The sequence below is a fragment of the Camelina sativa genome, chromosome 9 (assembly GCF_030686135.1).
Source record: "Camelina sativa cultivar CO46 ecotype springtype chromosome 9, ASM3068613v1".
NCBI classification, from domain to species: domain Eukaryota; kingdom Viridiplantae; phylum Streptophyta; class Magnoliopsida; order Brassicales; family Brassicaceae; genus Camelina; species Camelina sativa.
The window spans coordinates 32,309,661-32,329,900 of NC_141888.1; the positions used below are offsets into that span (position 1 = coordinate 32,309,661).

A 20,240-nucleotide genomic window follows, 5' to 3' on the forward strand; every position below is an offset into this window, starting at 1 on the left:
GTTTTGTGAATGAATCTGTTCAATATCTTTTGTGGTTTCTCTGTGGGTTTTTTTAGTAGAATGATGTTGTATATAAGAGAGCAAGGGTGAGAGAGCAAAGGTTTTATAGTCTCTTCTATTGAAATGGGTTGTTAAATTTTTATATGAGCAAAGGTTCTGTAGTCTCGCTATTCTAGTTTTATATGAGCAAAGGTTCTGTTCTAAGGTTTACTTTTTTTTAATCGCAGACACAAGGAGAAAATTATGACATCTATACCAGGCACTGATGTAAGTATCATCTTCTACTTCTCTGCTACTTATGTTTGTGATTCGTGATCTGATTTATTTTGTTTCTGCCCTTGCTTTTTATGGTTCTATCTGCATTCCCTCTTACTAGCTTAGCTGTGTTTTCTTCTGTTTAGTTTGATTACCTGTTTGCTTTGCTTGTTGTTGAAGTGTCGCTTAGTCTAGTTACTGGCCAAGTAATATGGCTTTGCTTATAAGTATTCGTTTGTTTGCCATTGAGAGTGCATAAATCTTTGTTTGCTTTATGAGCTGTGTTGATGCCATTGAGAGTGCATAAATCTTCGTTTGCTTTATGAGCTGTGTTGTTTGCTTTATGTGTTTCTAGAATCTAATATGGAGTGATGAAGAAACCCGGTTGTACCTTGAACTTCGACTTGAAGAGAATCTAAAAGGCAATATAAGAAAACACATAGTGAATGAAGTAGGGAGACAAACGATTATATCCAAGTTCTATGATACATTTGGAGAGAAGCATACTTGGATAAAATTTAGGAACAAGTTTAATACTTGTAAGAAGCAATACTCAGGTTTTAAGAAATTAACTCATAGAACTGGAATGAGCTATCATCCCAATGGGTCCATGAGTGATGATTGGTGGGATGAGCGTTATAAGGTATATAGCTTCCTCTTTAGAATTTGTTTTCTTCTTCTGTGGTCTCTAGTTTATTAAGTATCCTTTTTATTTTAGGAGTGGCCTGGAGCTAGAAAGATAAAGGATAAACCAATGCCAAATGCTGATTTAATGGAACAAATGTTAGGGTCAATTCATATAACTGGAGCCGAGGGTTGGAGTGCTCAACAGGGTGAAAGCCATTTAGACAACAACATGATGTTAGATGAAGATGAGGCTGCATCTGAATCTACGTGATTCCTACTGGTGATAGAGCAATGGAGACTCTACGTGATGTTATAACTGAAAAGATAGGAAGAGGACTTCAACTTCCGTATTAGCATCACAACCAGTGTTCTAAAACGCGCTATGCGGTTGCTACGCGGTGGATAAACGCCTAGCGCCTAGCCGTATATGCGGGTGCCTAAGCGGAATGTAGGCGAATTATATATTTTAGATATATGAATATATATTTATATAAAAATAATATATATATATATATATAGGATGAAAAGTTATACACTTTAATTTTAGAAAACATAAAACAAAAATATAGTATCAAATATTATATTCAATAAACTCTTATCTATCAAAATAGTTTAGAATCTATAATAATCTCACATTTTAAACAAAAAAAAACATAATCAATTCAAAAACTTGTAAAATTGACAAAATGTAAGTTTATATTTACTTTGGAACCAAATTAAATTTCATAAGCTTAGACTTTAGACGCTAATTATAATATTTATTAGAAACAAAAATATTATTTAAAAAAATATTTAATTACAGTATTTTTTACTATTTTAGTCAACATACCGTCTAGAATCCGTACAGGCGTCCGCGTAGACCGCATAATGTCCGCCTAAACGCTATTAGGCGTCCGAATTATTTAAAACCGCCTAAATTACCGCATAGCTAAAATTCGAGACGCTCGGTCACCGCATAGCGTATAACCGCCGCCTAGGCATCCGCGTAGGCCGCATTTTAGAACACTGATCACAACAGTTTCACAAAAGACTATGGTACGACACTCCTTTCAATGATTCTTGTGTTTGTTTTGTTTGTTAATGTCTAATTGATGGCTTATGATGAGTTCTGATTGTTGCAGGGGAACCATGGCACTCTTGTCTCAAGGAGGAGGATCATCACTCATGGGTCCATAGACATGAGTTGTGATTGTTGCAGGGGAACCATGGAACATTGAGAGAAGTGGACACTTATTTTTCAAATTGATAGCACACTCTATTTTTGTTTAAAATTAATTGCAAACATAATCTGCTGTGTTTGTTTAATTTTGAATTCTGTTTGTTTTGAATGATTATTATAAGATTCTAGATGTTGATTAAACATAACCAAAATATTTTAAATATAATGTGTTTTGTGTTATTTTAGAAAATACATATTTAATGTTAATTGATATAACCAAAATATTATTTATAGTGTATTTTTAAGTTATAAAAGATGATTTCATTTTTAAATATTTATTAGATGTATATTTAAATTTAATGTGAAAATTATTTAGCTATAAACATAACCAAATTCACTAAAACTAATAACCTACAAAATGAAGGGTATTTTGGTCATTTTCATGTATTGCATTCAGATATCTAAACCAGATTACAAAACAAACAAAGTTTGTTCCAGATACAATTTCTGGATGAACTAAACCAAAAACGCAAACGAACAATATCTGGATGCTGCGTCTAGATACTGTGTCTAGATACTACATCCAGATATTGCGTCTAGATCACGAAACGAACAGCTTCCTTATCATGTTTTAACAAAAAAAAAGAGTTCTCATTTTGGGCCAATACAAGCAAGCATGTCGAGTATTAAAAAAGTCTACGAAAGGAGTCAAACTCGGTGGTGCGGGAAACAGCCAAAATCAATTCCAACTACTTGCCCAACGCTTTCTCATACATAAACTTCAACATGCTGTAAATAACAACCTAAACTGTATTAAATTTTAAATTTGCTATTTAAACTATATAAAATATTGTAATTTGAACATCTGTTCAAACAGTGTTAAGTCTGAATTTAATAATATTGAGTCGAACGATCTGTGATATCCACATAGTACTAGGACTTACCAAAACTATATCGTTTTGGTTGTTTTTAGGTGTATTGTAGCAAGAAATTACCAAAAATGAAGTCTGCAACACACCCGAAAACGGACTTCAATACCCCATTTTTTGTCAAATGCTTTGTTTCTTACCACAACACACCTAAAAATGACTAAAACGACTTAGTTTTGGTAAGTGCCAGTACCACGTGAACGCTACATGCCGTCTGACTCAGCACAGTTTAGGTATGAAAAAACGTTTGACAAATAGTTGGAGTTGAGTTTGGCCATTTTCCCGGTCCAAATATTATAGTATTACACGATAGCAATGTTTTTAATTTCATAAATCAACTCATCATGTTGGTCAACTGATTGAAAGATTAGTATATATCCCAAAGTTAAGGGTAAAACCAGCCCATGAAAGGCTTATAAATGGGCTTTATAGGCCCATTAAGTCTCACCGATCTGATTGTAAATCGCACGGAGGAAAAATGGGGATATCTTCCCTCTTCGAACCCTAAACTCTTTTTGTTTTCCCAGGAAAATAGAGTGATCTTTTGTGGAGAGATATCGATCAAATTTCACTGGTAAATTGAAAGAGTGTTGAAATATTCGGAATCCTATCTTCTCGTTTTGTTCGATTCGATCTCCCAATCTTGTGAATTCTGCTGCAAAATTTCTCCGGTGGTGAGCAAAAACATCCTTTCGAATTTCGAAGTTACGGTCTCAGTCTTGTTCCTTTTTTTTCATTGAAGCCAATTACTAATTTTCTCTCTTCAATTGTATTTTTTCAGGTGTAAAGCTCAATGGATACAGAACTGAATTCACCTCCGCATCATGATGATGGTGATGGTGACACGACGGCTGCTTTTCGAAAGCCTTCTAATGACGGGGCTAGTAGAAAATATCGCCGCCGAGCTTTAGCTGACGATGGCTCTTCTTCATCTGATGGTTAGTTCGTATCTCCAAAATTTTCCCAATTGCTTATTATAGTCTTCAATTCTAGTGTATTTGATTCGTTATAGTATTTTAGGTGATGATTAGGAGTTCTCGTTTTTGATTGAATCATGTAATTGTGCATCTTAGTGGCCGTTTCGTTGTGTTTCCTCTATCAGCTCTAGCCGTAGCTCAGTTTAGAATTGTTGGTTCTTTTTTTGTAGGAAGTCCTGAACGTAGTCAGAATCAGAGTTCTAATTCGAAGCATTCTAAAGGAGATATTAGGAAAGTTTCTGAACCAGTTCATTCGTGGAAAGAGGATAGGCGTGAATCTGATCGCAGTCGCTATGGTAGAGGTGATTCACACAGAGATGAGAGGTACTCTAGGGATGATGATAACTATGGTTCTAAGCGTGAGGAGTACAGCAGATATGAGCGGGATGCACCTCGGTCTAGCCGTGATTCAAGGGGTGGCCGTCTTATTGACCGTACAGGAGTAGAGACTGAACATAGCAGGTCAAGAAATGATTCACACAGACATTCTCTTCATAAGTATAGCAACTCTGGATATAGAGGCAATAGCAACGATAAAGTTGAAGATTTGTCATCTCGTTGGAGATACGCAGACTCAAGAGTGGATGATAAAGAGAAGGGTTTCGTGCGGGGGAGAGAATTGGAAGAAGAGAAAAGAGATAAGGGTTTCGTGCGGGGGAGAGAATTGCAAGAAGAGAAAAGAGAGAAGGGTTTCGTGCGGGGAAGAGATCTTCAAGACGAGAAAAGAGACTCCCGCTGGAGTTTTGGTGACCGTCGTTCCCGTGATGAAAGAAAGGAACATGACAACCCTGAGATTAGCAGGGAGAAGGGTGTTCATGTCAAATCTCCAAGAGACCGTCCTGATGGGAAATGTTTGGCAACTGAGAATCGGGATACGCATTCTAAGAAACTGAAGGGGTTCAGTTCAGAGAAGTTTACTCATGGCAGTAGTAATGGTTAGACTCTTAAATTTAAAATATTTTCTTTCTGTGTTGTATTCCTCCTTGTTCTAAAGTTATAGTGCTACCGCAGAAGAGAAGCAGACATCAATCATAACGCCTTCCCCTGGTGATGTTGATGCTGCCAAAGTTGCAGCTATGCAGGCTGCTGAATTAGGTAATACTGTTATGATGCTATTCTAAATCTTCTAGGGGTTTTCTCTTCATTTCTTTGACTTCCTTGCGGATTTGACTTGTCCTTGCTTTTGTATACTCATGATCTTGCTATCTGAAAATAGTTAATTGAAAGTTATGTGACATCCTATATAGCTCGTTAACATTGTATTCCAATTGAAAATGCTTACACAAAAGCCTACTCATGTCTGCTTATCCCTAGTTCTTACCTTACTGTTTTCGTCGATGGATCCAGTGAACAAAAACCTTGTTGGAACGGGTTACCTGACAACAGATCAAAAGAAGAAGTTATTGTGGGGAAAGAAGAAAAGCACAGCAGCAGAAGAGGTATCATAATGAATGATTACCCTTGGATATGTAAATACAAATGTAGTGATATAAACCGTAAACTCACAAATTTTCTTGTGATTCTACTTTTGCTTATTTTCCTTCGAACCAGACTGCTCATCGTTGGGATAGTGCTAGTGCGCTAATTGGTGACCCTGAACGACAAGAAAAGTTCAACAAACTTATGGTAAATCTCATCCTTCCTTCCCTACTTAAATGTTTTGCTTCCTTTGATTGTCTTCGTACCTCAGTGATGATCATGATATAGGGCATGATTCCAGAATTTTGCAAAGTTTCATAGATATATAAAAAAGAACATTTGCATAGAATATGGCTGTGTATAAAGTAATACTAACACATTTTCAGAGTCTGAGGTTGCGTTGGTGCATCATTGTAGGGTGTGAAAGCGAGTACGGTAAACCAAGAGCAGAACCTAAGCGAAGTGGAGGTGGAGAAGCAGAAAGAGTTGCAGATGGATTTAGAGAAGCAGTACACAGCGGGATTAAGGAGGAGAGATGGACGAACCGTAGGGTTAGGTCTTTGAACCTCTTTGGTAAACTATTCTCGTACTCTTTTCTCCTCAGAAGGAATCTTCTGGTATCTCCTTTTTGTTGTACTCTACTACTCTTGTTGAAGCCCTTAGCTATGGATATCGCCATGTGTGTAAGAATTAAGTTCAGTCTCCAGCTTTTGATTTTGAGTTTAAAATCTTTTTTCACCAACGCATATTCTCTACCTTTTTTGTCGTACAAGTTTTTTTCCTGTACTCAAAATCAAACAAGTTTTTATCATTTAATTTAATAAACGATACAATTAGAGGTTCAGATTCATGTGAAGCTCTCGAGTTAACTTGCCAAATTGAAAAAAAAAAATCAACAACTAAACTATTTAAAAACACTTCAAATGTAACCTCGATCAGTTGGATATCAAACAAAGATTGCATTTTCTTCTTCTTGACTCTCTAAATAATCACACAAAATGGAAATTTTATACATATGTAGTGTGTTACCCTAATTAAACTGACGAGTAATTTACATGCAACTTACATCACTGTAATTCCTCTTTTTTTTTTTTTTTTTTTTTTTTTTTTTTTTTTTTTTTTTTACCTTCTTCAATCTGTTAAATTCTCTATAGAGCTACGAAGAAATATTCTGGACTCTTCTAATAGAGTTTTTTTTTTTTAACTAATTAATTGGTCAAATAAGAGTTGTCAAAATTTTGCCAACTAAAAAAGTGAAAATTGAAATAATGATTTTATCATATTTTCTGAATTTTGATGTTTTTAATATCTGAAGTTAATTGAATTTGCTTCTCCGAAAGAAATAGAGAGAAAGAAGATCAAAAGGTTGTTGTTTGTTGTTGTTGCATCGATCTCGAAAATCTCAAATTGATTGATTTTGCTCACCGATTTGTTTCTTCGTCGCCCGGCGAAGATGAACGGCGGTCCTTCCGGTTTCCGTACGTATTCGTCCTGCCATCCCTTAATCATCAGTTTCTTCTCTCGTGGTGCTTTTTTTTTTTTTTTAATGTCGATTTCTGAGTTTTGTGCGATGTTGCAGATAATGCTTCGGTCACGAAAGCCTTCGTCATCACGAGTGCTCTTTTCACTGTCTTCTTCGGGATCCAAGGTCGTTCGTCCAAGCTCGGTTTGTCTTACCAGGTATTCGTGATTTATTTACTTAGGTTTTAGATTTTGTTTATGGAGTTTTACTTTAGGATTTGCTGGGTGGACTAGGTACCCCCGATTTGTTCGATTTTGACATTCTCGAACAATAATGATGATTTTGACACTTTGATTATACTTTAGCCGTGTGGTGCTTAATAATGATGATTTGCCTTACTGTTTTGATGTAGTTCGATAGCTTGCATCTTATTATCTTATTGTGTTTGCCAGTAACCTTACAGCTGAAAGATGTTTGATCATAGCTTCCCAGTTCAGGATCCGAAGTTATCTGTAGTTGCTAATGTAAATCTAATATCTCAACTCAAGATTACAATGTGTCTTTATAACCACCTTCTTCCAAACTCGTTGCAGGATATTTTTGAGAAGTTCCGGATATGGAAGTTAATCATGTCGACTTTTGCCTTCTCCTCTACACCGGAATTGATGTTTGGATTGTATTTGCTTTACTACTTCCGAGTTTTTGAGAGACAGATTGGCTCAAATAAGTACTCGGTTAGTGATGCTTGTAGCTCAACTCTCTTTGTTTGGTATAACAAAAGGTTAATGAGATAGTAGTGTTGCTGCTGCAGGTTTTTCTCTTGTTCTCAGGGAGTGTATCTCTACTACTTGAGGTCTTTTTGTTATCACTGCTTAAAGGTAACCATCACTCTATTTCAGGACAGCCTCTTCAAAGTCTACGTCTTTTGCTTATTAGTTAGGATCTGTAACAGTGGCACCAATCTTACAATGAAGAGTTTGGTTGTTGGTTTGTAAATTTGCTTCTTTACCATTCCTGCAAAAACTATGAAGGGAAAATTGCACACGGAAGGATGAGGTGCTCTGAATATGAGATAGATAGGAGCTTATGAATTATGTTTGGATCACTGTGACATCTTAATTAATTTCCATATCCATCCTGGTTTTTTCTTTGCTCTAATTCTCATGAAGATCGTTTACTGGATTTTCACCTGCTGCAGGATTTAGATTATGTTTTTTTTTTCCTGGCGCGTCTGCTATAGATTTTATGCATTGTAAAACTTAACTTAACTTCACTAAGGAATATGTTGACCTTGTATCTATTATTAAGGTAACTATCTGTTGTTTCTTTTTCCAGATACCACCACAAACTTACTCACCTCTGGACCATACGGCCTGATATTTGCTTCGTTTATACCCTTCTACTTGGACATTCCTGTTTCAACGAGATTTCGCGTATTTGGTGTCAACTTCTCTGATAAGTCATTCATATATCTTGCAGGAGTTCAGGTAAACAATACCATAGGTTTAATGTAACTATCTGCTGTTCTTGTTCGTTTATAGTATCAGTCTGATAATCTTCTTGGATTGTTTTTGAAGCTTTTACTATCTTCTTGGAAAAGATCCATCTTTCCTGGAATTTGCGGCATAATTGCTGGTTCCTTGTATCGTTTGAACATCCTTGGCATCCGCAAGGCAAAGGTTATATACCAATCTAACCTTTTTCGTAGAAACAAACACATCGTTATTTATCTCTCTGTGAGAGATGTTGGCTTCTTAGCTTTCTATGTCACTAGAGTAACCTTAAATTTATGTCTCAACACATCACAGTTCCCCGAGTTTGTGGCTTCGTTCATTTCCCGGCTTTCTTTTCCCTCCTTCAGTAACTCTCCTCCTCCAGCACCAAGCAGGAGCGTCGTTGGGACTATATCACCAAACACAGTGCGCCGAGCAGAGGTGGGTCTCATCCTTAAATTTTCTCAGTAACATTCGTTTTGCCTTCTAACCAAACTCTTTGTATCAGCTAAAACGTTTCTTTGTTTTCAGAGATCTCAGCCAGCTCCAGTGACGTCAAGTGTGGAGCCATCTGAGGAAGCCATAGCTACATTGGTATCAATGGGCTTTGACAGAAACGCAGCAAGACAGGCGCTCATGCATGCCAGAAATGATGTTAACTCTGCCACAAACATCCTTCTCGAAGCACAATCCCACTAATTCAAAATTGGGAAGAACCAGAGACATTGTTAATTCCAGTTTCAGAAACAACACAGTGATGAATTCTTCGGCTGTCATTGGACCAACCTTTGGAGCCAACATGTCTCAGCATATATGATCCGGCCAAAGATCTGACCAAACCTTATTTTGCGTTTGTAGTGTAGGAAATTGCATAGGTTATGTAGTACAAATTTGCAAGTTAAGAGGAATACTGAGAAACTTATCACTCTGTAACTTCATGCATATACTCAATACTAGCACAAAAACCTTTATTACTCTCTTCTTGTTTTCACATACAAATGATTTTAGCTCTCTCTGTAACTTCAAGATTTAAAAAAAACACAGATCTTAATGCATTTACTCAAAACTGCTAGGAAGCACGAAAAACCTCTATTACTCTCTTCTTGTTTTCACATACAATGATTTTAGCTTTTGACTACAAAAGAACGCGGGAAGTGATAAAACTAGATTATATATCAGTAACTTCGAGACTCAAAAAACACAGATCTTAATGCATTTACACATACAATGATTTAGCCTTTAACTACAAGTACTTGGGAAGTGATAATACTGCGTCTGGAACCACTTTGGGCACAAACTTTAGCTCGCTTCTTCTTTTCTTTCATCCATGGTGTACACTGGTATTTCCCAGTTCTTGTTCTTTTTGGGATCATCAGTTAAGGTGAGATCCGTTTCGTACTCTTTAAAAGTTTTGAAGTATGTTTTGGCTCCCATCATTACCAGTCTTTCCACCATGAATAACTGGTAATTATTCTTGATTATAGGATCCAAAATCTCGCTGAAATTCGATGAATAAGCCAGTTTGTACCTGCAGTATAAGCAAATCCGACGACATTTCACAAATGAGCCTAGGTATATATGTATAAGCTTGCACACCTTAAACGAAACATCTAAAAACTGAGTCGTGGAAGACTTTGCAAGGATCAGATAAAGAGTAATGTACCTGACGGCGAGAGGAGAAAAAAAACCAGGCGTTCTCTCATTAGAACCAATAAAAAGTGTCCTCCCTCGTGGGATCCGCTTCTCTATCCTACGAAGGATAAATTCCGGGCGAGTATCTCTGTCTAGATGAGGAAACTGAATCCTTTCAACTCCAAATCTATCTTTTCTGGTTTTTAGTTTGTCCCCTCGACGAACGTGGATGGCATCATAATCACTAAGTTGTGCTTTTATCTGTAATAACACCAAAAACTTATTCAAGCTTAAAGGCTTTACAAGATGCAGAGTAAACAAAAACTGTTCAGTAAGCTTAGTTTGCAAGAGATCCGTCAGACAAAAACATGAATATCTTGCATTATACCTTCTCTGCAGCGTTTCTCAAATTTGAAGCTGCCATATTAGGGAGAAAAGAATAAGGAAGCATGACAGCGCTACGATTGCTTCTGTCTTTGCACTCAACGAACCTACACCCAAATGATCAACAATCTCAAAGGAGTTAAAAGGGGATTACAACAAACTTAGACGAGAATAAGAAAATTGATGAACAATGAATTGACTTTAAACACAATTTCATCAGCTTGATCATGATCTGATCTCAAAGATTCAATTCCCATAAAAACAAAAAGAATAGAGGAAGTGAGTACCATGCAAGAGGACTTGCGGTTCGATTAATGATCAAGAGATTTGAGTAGTGACTCTCTGTTAGCCTGTGTCGAGTGACTCCACGAACATGCGCGATCCCTCTTTCTTCCAACCTCATACTTGTGGAGAGAACAATATGCCAAGTTTTGGAGTTGTCCAATATAACAGGTATCTTCTCAGATATGAGGTCAATATCATACAAGGAGTCCATTGCACAAGAGCTCCCTACCCAACTAATAAATCCAAAAGCAACCCTTTTGTTAAGATACAGACAACTAAACACAACCCCCAAGGTTGAAATAGACGAACAAACAAATCAAGCGGGTTACAGAACTCACCCTTCCTCAGTAGTTTTGTTATCGGATCGATTGAGTATACCTTTCTTATTATGAATTGGATTGATGCACATTCCAGAAGGCATTGCAAAGGTCCTGCACACAAGAACATTGAATTAATCATGTCATCCTACACTAATCTCATCTCCATAAAGCTTCAGCCTTTTCCTTAGAAAGGCTAAAAAGAACTCAACTTTGATCTCACTGAATTCAGCAAAGTAGAACTCTTTATCAGAAAAAGTTCAAAATTTTGACAATTTCGACAGCTAAATTTGAGTTACCTGTTAAGAAACATGGCTTCTTCAAGTGCACACCTGAGACTAGATTCCTGGTGACCCAAGCCAGCACAGGTCTCGCAGTTTTTGCCAGGACAATCGATTCTGTGTCCCCAATACAAGTACTTCTCAGACAACGTATGCTGTCTCTTACCACGAGGTGACCACACGAAATAATCTATTAGGGTTTGTTGATACGGCAATCCCAATTTTCCGGTGGAGATCACAGAAGAGAGCAGGAGGAGGGATGCGAACACAGCTATACATAACAGAACAAGACGCTGAGATCCAGGAGTGGGTTTGGTCCTTTGAGCTTTGCTCATTGTCGCCATTTAAAGTGTTCAAGACTGAACAATGCGAACGAACAAGAAGAAGTAGAAGAGTCCTCGTCGACGGTTAAACACAGAAGATCCGATCTGAAGAACGGTCACGTGAGAGCCTCCGGCAGCAGACAGAAGTGGCGTGGCCGTCGCGGATACCAACATTCGTTTGAGCTGCTGATCGAGAGATGGCTGAGAAAATGTTTCTCGGCTTTGGCTGCCATCAAAAGACTGTCTCGAGCTCTCGACACGTGAAGTTCGCCGCACAACGCCTGAGCAAACCGGTTTAATCAATTCGGGTTCGAATTGAAATCGGAACAGTTTTGTGTGTCCCAATAGACTCGGTTTATCTGGTAAACCAATCTTTTAGTTCAATATTAAAAATTCCAAATTTCTGACTTCTGAGAGATTTTGATGGTAACAAGCAAAGATAAGTACTTTGGTAAGGTATGAACTGAGGTGTGTTCTTATTAAAAACTAGAACAATGAAGTAGAAAAGGAAACACTTTAGAGGAGTTATGGAATTGTTTTTTTTCTTTTGTACAATCCTCTTTATCTCAATCAACACCATTCTTATATCTTAAAAGACTCAAATCTTAACCGAAACAAAGAAAAAAATATAGGACTAACAAGAGGAAGAGGATGCAACTTCATCTGACAAATGTGGTAGCTTTGCAACAGTCGTGTTTGATCACTGAGTTTCGCTCGGGTTGGGTTACCGTAAGGTCATTAATCATTTTGGACTTGGTGTAAGGTTACTGTCCTAAAGGCAGGTCCTTTTTAGATCCAACGGGAACTAATTGTATAGGTGAAAGAAAGAAGCTTCTCTACGCGGCTTTCTGCAACGTCCGAGAGGATACGCCGTGTAAGAGTCTGACAAAACCCAAGAAACTTAGCTTCCCATCAGAATGCCTTATCCAATCCTGAAGAACAACCTGAACAGGTACTGATGGACCGAGTCCGAGTTCCTGTTAATGAAATACATTTGCCAAAAAACGCATCAATCACCAGCCGAAGACACCTGTAATATCACATTTTTTCTAGGAGGATCAGAAAAGGGGAGATTTTTATACCGAAGCAAGTTCTTCGATCATGATGACTCTGTTCCCATCCTTCTCAAACAATTCATATGCACGGCGTGCATGTTGCTCCCAAGTTTCCATTGCTTCTAGCTGATAAACACTTAAAGCTGAAGCGCAAAACTCTTCAAAGTCTAGTTTCTTGTACTGAAGACAACTTATCTGCAATCCAAAAATATAATTTTATCACCATCTTAACCCACTAAACATACTGAATTTAACTTAGTCCTTATTGCCTTACCATGTGTGCAAAATCCAAGACTCGTGAATCCTTCGTAGCCTCTGTCGAGCTCTTCAAGATTGCCTGCAATTTTAATCACATAGTAAGAAAACATAAAGATACTAAAATGAAGAAGAGACGTACGCATGAATTAGAAGCTCACTGTTTTGTAATTCTGCATCGAGATATATCCATTTTTGCTTGGTCCCAACAAATTAAACTGCTCTTGCAAATAAGTCAGCTGCGCTACAGTTAACGTTTTGGCAAGAGCCTGTAACCAGGAATATAACCATTAGCAACTTATTCATCCATACGACCTGAGGATCAATGGTAACTGCTCAATAACCCAACTCACCGCTAAAGCTGACTTTCTCAAAGAAGACGACATTATGTATACTTTTACGAGCTTGTAAATTATCATATCAGATGGTATCTTCAACTCATGCGAGCCAACCAGCCAAGGATGGCCTGAGATATAAGACAAATTGTTCACATATATGTTTAAAAGTAGAACAATATAATTAATATAATCGAAATAGAAGCATCAAGTTGGATACATAAAGACTTACACAAAGCCTGTGCAGCAGTTAGTCTCTTACGGTAATCTTTGTTTAACAAACGTTTCACAAAATCTACAGCGTCAGCTGAAAGAGATGGCCAAGGAGCTTCTTCAAAATTGGGTTCTGCTTTAAGAACAGCTCGGAAGATTCCAGATTCAGAACGGGCCCAAAAGGGACGGCTACCACAGAGAAGTATGTAAGCAATCACTCCAATACTCCACATATCTGCCTCGGTTCCATATGTACGGTGTAAAACTTCAGGAGCTACATAATAAGCACTTCCGACAATGTCATTCAACCTCTCATCTGCAGAAAGAGTAAAACAATCAGCTTTCCATCTACCATTGCGACAAGCTTCAAAAAGAAGGAACCTTACAAATCTCTTACCTGGCCTGACATAGTCGGAGAGACCAAAATCAATGGCTTTTAGAGGAGAAGACTCATCCTTTGTAGCGAAGAGAAAATTCTGTAAATGAAAAAAAAAACGAACAAAGTAAAGATTAGTTAAGGATGAGAGAGAGAACAATCTGAAAACCAAAACAAAACGGTTATTAACCTCGGGTTTGAGGTCACGGTGAACCACGCCTTGAAGATGACAGTAAGCTACTACACTAAGAATCTGAACCATTACTTTTTTAGCATCTTCTTCTGAGTATTTACCTCCCCTGATAAGTCCAAACAAAAAAAACTCAACCAGTCAGAGCATGATACAATAGAGACGAGATAGAATCATGTGTGATGTAGCAGTTACCTTTGAAGTATTTTGTCCAAGAGTTCACCGCCTTGGCATAATCTAACCACAGGAGAGGAAGAAAATAGATTAGCTACTGTGATCGATCATTCAATTGAAAATGATTCTGCAAAAGCATGGAAAATAAGAATTTAGTGAAGTAACTTTACTTACTCCATAACAATGTAAACATTTTCATCATCTTCAAAAGCATCATAGAACTGGATTAGGTTTTTGTGACCAGTCAAAGCCCGCAATATCTTCACTTCTCTTCTAACATCCTCGATTGCAATTGCCGTTGTCATCTACCAAAAATAGCATCCACAATATTTAGAGAACACAAACAATTGATTGTAACTGTATCCAGATCATGCAGTAAATCAAGAAAATAGCTCAGGGAGAGAATTGGTTTATTAGCATCACTCAAGAAACTCTGTTATTTTATTCACGCTCTGACAACTCACACATTCAAAATCCAACCAACAAATAAACAATTCAAATGTTACACTTCTACAATGCATAAATGCAGACAACTTAAAACTCCAATCACCTAGCAATCTATTATCCAATGGTGGTTGATGAAGCTACTCAGTAGCTCATAGATCTTACCAAATAAGAACAATGTAAAAAGTAAACCTAGCTACTGAGCTGATACCACACACCTTAACTTCACATAATTCAAACACCAACCAAACAAAATGTGTCTGAGGAAATAATATTAGCCAAAATTTCCCAAATAAATTGCACAAGTCACCGTTCCAGCTAAGCCTAAGAACTACATATGGCAAATAACATGTGGAACCTACGGCATGATCATATATATTGAAAGGGACGAAAAGCAAAGTAGAGAGAGATAACCTTTGATTTGGGAATAACTTTGACAGCCACATCTTGACCTTTCAAGCTACCTTTTCTCCCCTTAGCAGAGCAAGTATACCCAAAATGCCCTCTACCCACCTCACCGTCAATCTCATAGTGTGAAGCAAACTGCTTGGAAAATCCAAATTTCTTGTCAAGACCAACCTCACACTCACTACCTTCAGGGATCGAAGCTTCATTGGGCTTAACGGAACCGTGACGACGCGCGAGAAGAGCCCGTATGTGCTTAGCTGGTGACGGAGGTGGGAAAGGCCGCTTGAAGAAACGAAGTGGCGTGGAACTCACGCTCGAGGAGGAGGAGGACACAGCAGGTGAGGTTTTGAAGAGACTAGGTAAAGGACTCGGACTATAAAACGGAAAGCCTGAAGATTTGGACTTTTGAGATGATGAATTCCTTGGTGTCGTCGTCTCTTCGATTTCATTGGAGATTTGGAGGCTCTTCGATTTGTGCTCCTCGATAGGTTTACCATGACACAGCCCCATCAATGGAGATCAAAATTGAGAGTTCAAAAAGAATGAAACTTTATGCTTTTCAGTCACACAAAACAACAAACACAATGTCGAATTATAGATTCAGTTTCCAGAAACACACAAACCCAGAAATCAAAGGAAACAACTTCCCGGGAAAGACACAATTTCTCCCGGGAACAGAGTGGAGACACAAAACCCAGAAAAAAAAAAGCTAAAGCAATCCCACTTTCTAACACATGGGAATTGAGAGAGGATGATAGAGATCAAATAAGATAAACCAAAACCTAAATCACGAGAAGTGAAAGAGAAGATACATATTGGGAAGGAAGAAGAAGGAAAGAAGCTAAATTTCACTTCCAATGAGAATTGAGAAGAAGGAAAGTAAAAGAGACAAGGGAACAAAAGCAAAGGCGCTAAGAATAAAGGTAGTGAGAGAGAGACAAGGGTTAAAAGAAAAGGGAAAGATGCTTAGCAGAAGAAGAGCACCCAAGGAAAAAAAGAAAGAGAGAATCAAAAGATGTTTTGAATGGGATCAATGTGTAAGTTTAGTAGCTAAGAAAAAAAAAAGTCATATTATTTTTCAATCTTCTTTGAGAATAATAATGGAAGAGTGGGGTTTTTTTTTTTGCTAGTTTTGGAACCTACCTTAACCAAACCAGCCTGTCCCTCATTCCTTTTTTTACACAATACCCAAAGTTTCTTTCATTCCCAAATTTTTTATTAATATTCTTTGATGTAATCTTAAAATGCTTTCCCCCATATCATGAACATGATGAAGTAATTGAGCAAAATATTAGTAAAATATGAAGTTGGTGTGGAATTTGTTATTGCTTATGTTATGTGAAAGAACATGGCAAGGTGTTGCTTGCTTGTGTAAAACACAAGTATTGGAACTTTGCTTGTTTGTTGGGCACTTCCAACTTTGACCACTTGTATCATCTTTCATATATTTGTGTTTTTGCCCTTTCTTCTCTTACTTTATTATTAAATGATCCATCTATTTCTATCATTTTAGTTCTGTCCAAATATGCATAGGATAACAGAGAGACCAGCAGACCGATAATCCGATAATTTATAGATGGGCATTTTAGTTTGTATAAGGGATGATTTTGTGTAGTAATGATGAACACACTCATACAAAGTTAGTTTTACCTTTATTAGATTGTGTTGATCATTACAAGAATAAATTAAAAAATGAAAGTATAGTAGATACGTAATTTTTGTATAAATAGTACTATACGTAATTTTTGTATAAATAGTAATAATAATAATGATTTATTCCATTATTAAACCATATACTTATAACTCTGTCTCATAAATGCAGTGTCTCTATATTGCTTATAGAAGATTGATTAGTTTAAAATAGTTGTTTTTCCTCTTTCTTAGACTATGGGCAACGCCGTATATTCGACCCATCCCCAGATTTTTGTGGATTTAAATTTAATTCAAAAAAGTCCAATTTCGAAAAAACGGTTCTTATTTGGGGACGTTTTTCATCTGTCTCCTTCGCCATGTGTACTCGTTTGATTGGTTGTCGAATTATCTAGGTCTAAAACAAAAATCTTTCGCGAGACAAAATTTTGTCGAGTTCTTTCTTCTCTCTCGACGGCGACCACGAAGGCGATTCGATCCTCGACGATTTGATGAAGACGTTCCGTTCTTGTCACCGAAATTTCTTGCCAGATTAACGAAGCCGATCTTCTGTCGCATCTGAAGCCGGTCCGATCTTCTGTCCCGAAGCTACAAAATTGATTTGGTTTTTTAGTGGCGACTCATCCATGATCATCGGTTTTGGTTTTCTTTTTCATCTGGGTTTTGTTCGATTTTAGTGTTTTTTGCTGTTCTTGTTATATCTACGAACAAGGAAACGAAATCAATTATAAAGTCAGTGGCTTTTTGAGTGAAAGATTCTTAATTTGATATATGGTTGTTTGTTTCAAATTGAATTATAAATAAAGTTGTAAACTTTGTTGTTTTGAAGGTGATGTTGTTGTTGTGGAAGATGGCAAAAACGTAGCGAAAGGAAGAAACCGTCAAGTTCTTGGTGATATAGGTAATGTTGTTCGAGGAAATTACCCAAAGAACGAGCTGGGAAAGGTCAATCATCGTCCTCGTACACGGTCTCAGAATCCGAATCCCTCACTTCTTGTGGATGAGAATCTCAAAGTTTGTTCCTTTTCTCCTGTCTTTTAATGAACAGATTAGGGTGTTTTTTTTCGTTTGATTTGATGTGCTCATTGTTATTTGTTTTGATCTGTAAAAACCTGTAGTCAAGAGAGTCGCAATACCAAAGCCAAAGAAAGCAGCTGGGAAATCAAAGGTTGTAGAGGTGATTGAGATAAGCTCAGACAGTGATGAAGAACATAGTTTAGTAGTTGTCCGAGAGAAGAAGGCTACTAAGAAGAAATCAACCACTTACACATCTGTTCTTACTGCTAGAAGCAAGGTATAAATTTCACTTTGTGAATTGATGATTCTTGGTTTTGAAAGTAAGAAGATGTTTGGTCTGTTCTGAATTATCTCTTTTTGTTTCTTTTGTTTGCTTTTCAGGCTGCTTGTGGTATAGAGAAGAAACAGAAAGAAGTGATTGTTGATATCGATTCTGCTGATGCTAAGAATGACCTTGCAGCTGTGGAATATGTGGAAGAGATCTACCGTTACTACAAGTCTGTTGAGGTTAGTATACTACTTATATAAATCATGAATCTTTCCTTGTGGTATGAACTTGTTTATTTAAAGTTCTCATTTGAATTGGCAGAGTGAATGGAGACCACGAGATTACATGCATTCACAACCTGAGATTAATGAAAATATGAGATTGATTCTGGTGGAGTGGTTGATAGACGTACATGTCCGATTCGAGCTAAACCCAGAGACGTTTTACCTCACTGTTCACATTCTGGATCGGTTCTTATCGGTTAAGCCAGTGCCTAGAAAAGAACTGCAGCTAGTTGGTCTCAGTGCTCTTCTCATGTCTTCCAAATACGAAGAGATCTGGCCACCACATGTAATAGAAACAGAGAACTCCTAAATCATTTGTAGCTTCTGATTATGATTCTTCTTGTCTTCAGCTTCTGAATTATAATTCTTTTGCAGGTGGGGGACCTAGCTGATATTGCAGACCATGCATACAGTCACAAACAGATTCTGGTGATGGAGAAGACTATACTGTCTACTCTCGAGTGGTACTTGACAGTTCCGACTCATTATGTTTTCCTTGCTCGCTTCATCAAAGCTTCCATCAAAGCTTCATCAAAGCTTCCATTATGTTCCGATTCAAATGTTTGTTTTTGTTTTGATGTTTTTATGTTATATTTTTTCTGTTATTAATTTCTTAATTGTATGTTTTTGTTTTTTCAACTTTAAATAATTAATCTTTAAATTTTCAAAATATTATTATTTTATTTGGGAGACCAAATACAAATAGACACCAATGCTCCTACTAAAAATAAGAAACTATCAAAATATTATTATTAAATGTGGGGGACCAAAAAAAGTCCCCAACCAATGTGGATGCTCTTAAGAGTTTGTATGTTCAAAACATTTATCTTTGTATTTGTATATATTTTTATAGATAAAATGGTGCTAGTAGTAGTTGGGGTTGGGGACCTCCTTATGCAAACTAACAACAGATGTAGTAATCATTGAACTAATATATAAAACCATAAATAATTATAATAACCTTATTTGGTATGAGGAATAAAAGATCCAAGAAAATGCGATAAGAAGAAGCCGGATGCACATGCACGTTAGAGATAATATTCCTATATAATTCTATTGCTTCTCCAACTATGACATTGATTGATCATTGAATGAATATAGTAGTTTTACTGATTAAAAATACTCAGACATTCGATATTAAACAAGCTTCTAAATTAACTCAATATTATTATCAGTTTTGTTAATTACTATAATAATGACACATCATCATGATTCATATTGTTAATTTTGAAAATGCGATGTTGGTTTTGTTTTCAAATGTAATAATATTACAGTAATATCAGTAGCGACATTTAACTTTCTTGATCGTGAAGAAAACTCAGTATAAAGATTAATTTAAACCACTACATAGGCATAATCAAACATCTTATACTAATAAAATGACGGATCTTCATACTCTTTCCTCCCATTTTTTGTGTTTTCTCTTTCTTTTTGTATCCTCACAACTATTGTATTATACATTTTTTTATTCATACAACTAGATGAGACAATCCACAACAAATATCTACAAGTTTTGTACAATTTTCTTGTTATTTCACTTATACCATTAAAAATATATCGAGTTTGAAATCAAGAGTTTATATAAAGAGAATAAAAGCTAGACTTTTAATACAAATCACCATCAATAAATTTAATTAGAACTTAGTTGGTTATATGAATATTTTTAATGATCTTCTTAGAGCATGTACTGTTTCTACATAATTAATACTAGTTTTAGTGAAGTTCTTAAGACACAATATCTACTTCAGTAAAACTATTAATCAATATTAACTAGGATAAAAGAAAATTGTTAGTTCTGAAATCCCTAACAAGAAATATACTAAAATGATGGCTCCACCTACTTCATATTGTCCGCTATAAAATATTTCAACCACATTGAAAAAAACCTTTTTATCGAAGTTGATATTAGTTTATTTTATCATGTTATTCTTAGGTAGTAAATCATAAAATTTGACTTGTGTCGATATTGCAAATCACAATTAAAGAGACGCGTCTGATATGACACATTAATTAAAGGGAAAATTATAA

General features: G+C 36.5%; 6 protein-coding genes across 9 annotated transcripts; 4 read left to right on the forward strand and 2 right to left on the reverse strand.

Annotated features, from left to right (window-relative positions):
- Window positions 1-233: 233 nt before the first annotated feature.
- Window positions 234-1,180, forward strand: LOC104715732 (L10-interacting MYB domain-containing protein-like). The gene is made up of 3 exons (XM_087464189.1): window positions 234-267; window positions 611-898; window positions 974-1,180. Exons 1-3 carry the CDS (start codon window positions 244-246, stop codon window positions 1,151-1,153), a joined length of 492 nt encoding a protein of 163 aa, XP_087320315.1. The 5' UTR covers window positions 234-243; the 3' UTR covers window positions 1,154-1,180.
- A 2,151-nt stretch (window positions 1,181-3,331) lies between these two features.
- Window positions 3,332-6,210, forward strand: LOC104712333 (uncharacterized). Of its 2 annotated transcripts, none has more exons than XM_010429207.3 (7): window positions 3,332-3,644; window positions 3,752-3,908; window positions 4,118-4,882; window positions 4,959-5,042; window positions 5,295-5,386; window positions 5,499-5,573; window positions 5,753-6,210. In XM_010429207.3, exons 2-7 carry the CDS (start codon window positions 3,764-3,766, stop codon window positions 6,185-6,187), a joined length of 1,596 nt encoding a protein of 531 aa, XP_010427509.1. In that variant the 5' UTR covers window positions 3,332-3,644; window positions 3,752-3,763; the 3' UTR covers window positions 6,188-6,210. The 2 variants fall into 2 exon arrangements, with proteins under 2 accessions (XP_010427509.1, XP_010427511.1); XM_010429209.3 differs by having other exon boundaries at window positions 5,784-6,108.
- Window positions 6,211-6,457: 247 nt separating this feature from the next.
- LOC104712334 (rhomboid-like protein 20) lies at window positions 6,458-9,295 on the forward strand. The gene is made up of 8 exons (XM_010429210.3): window positions 6,458-6,844; window positions 6,946-7,046; window positions 7,422-7,562; window positions 7,640-7,706; window positions 8,164-8,315; window positions 8,406-8,507; window positions 8,637-8,762; window positions 8,853-9,295. Exons 1-8 carry the CDS (start codon window positions 6,820-6,822, stop codon window positions 9,018-9,020), a joined length of 882 nt encoding a protein of 293 aa, XP_010427512.2. The 5' UTR covers window positions 6,458-6,819; the 3' UTR covers window positions 9,021-9,295.
- Window positions 9,296-9,391: 96 nt separating this feature from the next.
- LOC104712335 (uncharacterized) lies at window positions 9,392-11,968 on the reverse strand. The gene is made up of 6 exons (XM_010429211.3): window positions 11,239-11,968; window positions 10,961-11,053; window positions 10,625-10,855; window positions 10,342-10,444; window positions 9,985-10,214; window positions 9,392-9,849 (listed from the first exon to the last, which is right to left on the reverse strand). The coding sequence occupies exons 1-6, from the start codon at window positions 11,562-11,564 to the stop codon at window positions 9,621-9,623; spliced, it is 1,212 nt and encodes a 403-aa protein (XP_010427513.1). The 5' UTR covers window positions 11,565-11,968; the 3' UTR covers window positions 9,392-9,620.
- Window positions 11,969-11,995: 27 nt separating this feature from the next.
- On the reverse strand, window positions 11,996-16,228 carry LOC104712336 (CDPK-related kinase 7). 3 transcript variants are annotated; one of them, XM_010429213.3, is made up of 11 exons: window positions 15,000-16,228; window positions 14,316-14,446; window positions 14,163-14,204; window positions 13,968-14,076; window positions 13,799-13,877; window positions 13,421-13,717; window positions 13,207-13,319; window positions 13,015-13,122; window positions 12,873-12,935; window positions 12,626-12,793; window positions 11,996-12,520 (listed from the first exon to the last, which is right to left on the reverse strand). In XM_010429213.3, exons 1-11 carry the CDS (start codon window positions 15,501-15,503, stop codon window positions 12,380-12,382), a joined length of 1,755 nt encoding a protein of 584 aa, XP_010427515.1. In that variant the 5' UTR covers window positions 15,504-16,228; the 3' UTR covers window positions 11,996-12,379. The 3 variants fall into 3 exon arrangements, 2 of the variants coding, with proteins under 2 accessions (XP_010427515.1, XP_010427514.1); XR_015566909.1 differs by having other exon boundaries at window positions 12,104-12,266; window positions 12,307-12,520; window positions 13,421-13,877; window positions 15,000-16,089; XM_010429212.3 differs by having other exon boundaries at window positions 13,421-13,877; window positions 15,000-16,089.
- Window positions 16,229-16,341: 113 nt separating this feature from the next.
- On the forward strand, window positions 16,342-18,884 carry LOC147939063 (cyclin-B1-1-like). Its single transcript, XM_087465847.1, has 6 exons — window positions 16,342-16,349; window positions 17,450-17,657; window positions 17,752-17,937; window positions 18,042-18,167; window positions 18,250-18,498; window positions 18,588-18,884. The coding sequence occupies exons 1-6, from the start codon at window positions 16,342-16,344 to the stop codon at window positions 18,819-18,821; spliced, it is 1,011 nt and encodes a 336-aa protein (XP_087321973.1). The 3' UTR covers window positions 18,822-18,884.
- The last annotated feature ends 1,356 nt before the right edge of the window (window positions 18,885-20,240 follow it).

Bases quoted from the DNA above. Each gene is read 5' to 3' on its own strand.
- LOC104715732 (XM_087464189.1), top strand. From the start codon at position 244: ATGACATCTATACCAGGCACTGAT. The intron at 268-610 runs GTAAGTATCATC...ATGTGTTTCTAG, and splicing joins CATCTATACCAGGCACTGAT to AATCTAATATGGAGTGATGA. The intron at 899-973 runs GTATATAGCTTC...TTTTTATTTTAG, and splicing joins GGTGGGATGAGCGTTATAAG to GAGTGGCCTGGAGCTAGAAA.
- LOC104712333 (XM_010429207.3), top strand. From the start codon at position 3,764: ATGGATACAGAACTGAATTCACCTCCGCATCATGATGATGGTGATGGT. The intron at 3,909-4,117 runs GTTAGTTCGTAT...CTTTTTTTGTAG, and splicing joins TGGCTCTTCTTCATCTGATG to GAAGTCCTGAACGTAGTCAG. The intron at 5,043-5,294 runs GTAATACTGTTA...CGATGGATCCAG, and splicing joins TATGCAGGCTGCTGAATTAG to TGAACAAAAACCTTGTTGGA.
- LOC104712334 (XM_010429210.3), top strand. From the start codon at position 6,820: ATGAACGGCGGTCCTTCCGGTTTCC. The intron at 6,845-6,945 runs GTACGTATTCGT...GCGATGTTGCAG, and splicing joins CGGCGGTCCTTCCGGTTTCC to ATAATGCTTCGGTCACGAAA. The intron at 8,508-8,636 runs GTTATATACCAA...AACACATCACAG, and splicing joins TTGGCATCCGCAAGGCAAAG to TTCCCCGAGTTTGTGGCTTC.
- LOC104712335 (XM_010429211.3), bottom strand. From the start codon at position 11,564: ATGGCGACAATGAGCAAAGCTCAAAGGACCAAACCCACTCCTGGATCT. The intron at 10,856-10,960 runs GTGAGTTCTGTA...TGGATTTATTAG, and splicing joins AACAAAACTACTGAGGAAGG to TTGGGTAGGGAGCTCTTGTG. The intron at 9,850-9,984 runs GTACATTACTCT...CTTATACTGCAG, and splicing joins TTTTCTCCTCTCGCCGTCAG to GTACAAACTGGCTTATTCAT.
- LOC104712336 (XM_010429212.3), bottom strand. From the start codon at position 15,503: ATGGGGCTGTGTCATGGTAAACCTATCGAGGAGCACAAATCGAAGAGC. The intron at 14,205-14,315 runs GTAAGTAAAGTT...TCCTGTGGTTAG, and splicing joins AATGTTTACATTGTTATGGA to ATTATGCCAAGGCGGTGAAC. The intron at 13,320-13,420 runs GTAAGTCTTTAT...CTTATATCTCAG, and splicing joins AACTGCTGCACAGGCTTTGT to GCCATCCTTGGCTGGTTGGC.
- LOC147939063 (XM_087465847.1), top strand. The intron at 17,938-18,041 runs GTATAAATTTCA...TTTGCTTTTCAG, and splicing joins TTCTTACTGCTAGAAGCAAG to GCTGCTTGTGGTATAGAGAA. The intron at 18,168-18,249 runs GTTAGTATACTA...TTGAATTGGCAG, and splicing joins GTTACTACAAGTCTGTTGAG to AGTGAATGGAGACCACGAGA.